At 36.4% G+C, this 1,222-nt stretch overlaps 1 protein-coding gene across 1 annotated transcript; it reads left to right on the top strand.

Moving 5' to 3' along the window:
- Positions 1 to 235: 235 nt before the first annotated feature.
- On the top strand, positions 236 to 847 carry LOC139425472 (uncharacterized). Its single transcript, XM_071180411.1, has one exon. It carries the CDS (start codon positions 236 to 238, stop codon positions 845 to 847), a length of 612 nt encoding a protein of 203 aa, XP_071036512.1.
- The last annotated feature ends 375 nt before the right edge of the window (positions 848 to 1,222 follow it).

The following is a 1,222-nucleotide window of genomic DNA, read 5'->3' as shown; positions in this document are numbered from 1 at the left end:
CAATATTTAAACTTGAACCACAATGGTTCACGAATATAGTGAATAAGTGTTATGAACTTGAACATTTTCCAACCATTTGGAAGAAAGCAAAAATCATTTTAATACCTAAGCCAAGAAAGGATCTTTCCATACCTGATGGATATCGTCCAATATCCTTGCTTTCAGTCTGGGATAAAGTCCTAGACAAGCTCGTTACAAATAGGTTAACTCCTCGAAGCAAATGACCACCTGCACCATGATCAATACGGTTTTCGAAAGCATAGATCTACGAATTCTACGATCTACGATAGAACGAATTCCTCTTCTCTCCATAACAAAAACCTACAAGACAACCTCTACCAATGCACTACAAGTTTTGGCCGGTACCGTCCCATTAGATTTAATTATTAATACAGAAGAAAAAATGGCGAATATATATTTCCATGAAAGTGATGAAGATCCATACGCACCTCTACCAGACTTCCCACCAATACATCCCGCAGAATTAAAATCCATAAATTTTGGCTCTAATTTACCAACAAAAGTTGAAATTGAGATATTTACGGACGGATCCAGGCTAATTTATAACGGCGAATATAAAGTGGGATGTGCATTCGTAATATATGCCGATGTTGGTCTTGTAGAGTCCCGCAACTTTAGACTTACAGATTATTCAACAGTTTTCAAAGCAGAATTATGGGTGATATTTCGGTCACTCCACCGGATACACCAAAATAATATCAATAGCGAAACAAACATCTATTCTGACTCACACTCCAGTCTTCAAGCCCTTAGCAACACAAACACGAATGATTACCTAGTTCAAATAATGAAAAAAACTTACAAAAATATTACTGAATTCCACTGAATTAAAACCCACAAAGGTTATGAGGGCAATGAGGAAGCTGATTGACAGTCCAAATTAGCTTGTCAAAAATCAACAATAGATCTATATGACATACCATCAAAACAGACAACAAGAACAGAACTTATGAAGAATAACCTTTTAACATGGCAGCAAAGGTGGGATAGCGATGATACAAGAGGCCGATACACTTACCAATTTATCCCAAAAGTCAGTAATCGAAAAATCTACTCTAACTTCTATGTCAATCAATTTCTAACTAACCATGGAGCCCAAGGTCAAAATTGTTCGGGAAAGACCCGAACTGTAAAGTTTGCAAAACTTATGAAGATATCGAACACATACTTACTGTCTGTCCAGTTTATGATGATTTAAGAA

The sequence above is a fragment of the Parasteatoda tepidariorum genome, chromosome 4, assembly GCF_043381705.1.
Source record: "Parasteatoda tepidariorum isolate YZ-2023 chromosome 4, CAS_Ptep_4.0, whole genome shotgun sequence".
NCBI classification, from domain to species: Eukaryota; Metazoa; Arthropoda; class Arachnida; order Araneae; family Theridiidae; genus Parasteatoda; species Parasteatoda tepidariorum.
Note: the sequence above shows the minus strand (reverse complement) of the source record. Positions and strands in the feature narration are given on the sequence as shown.

Excerpts from the sequence above, each read along its gene's own strand:
- LOC139425472 (XM_071180411.1), top strand. The coding sequence starts at position 236 with ATGATCAATACGGTTTTCGAAAGCATAGATCTACGAATTCTACGATCT.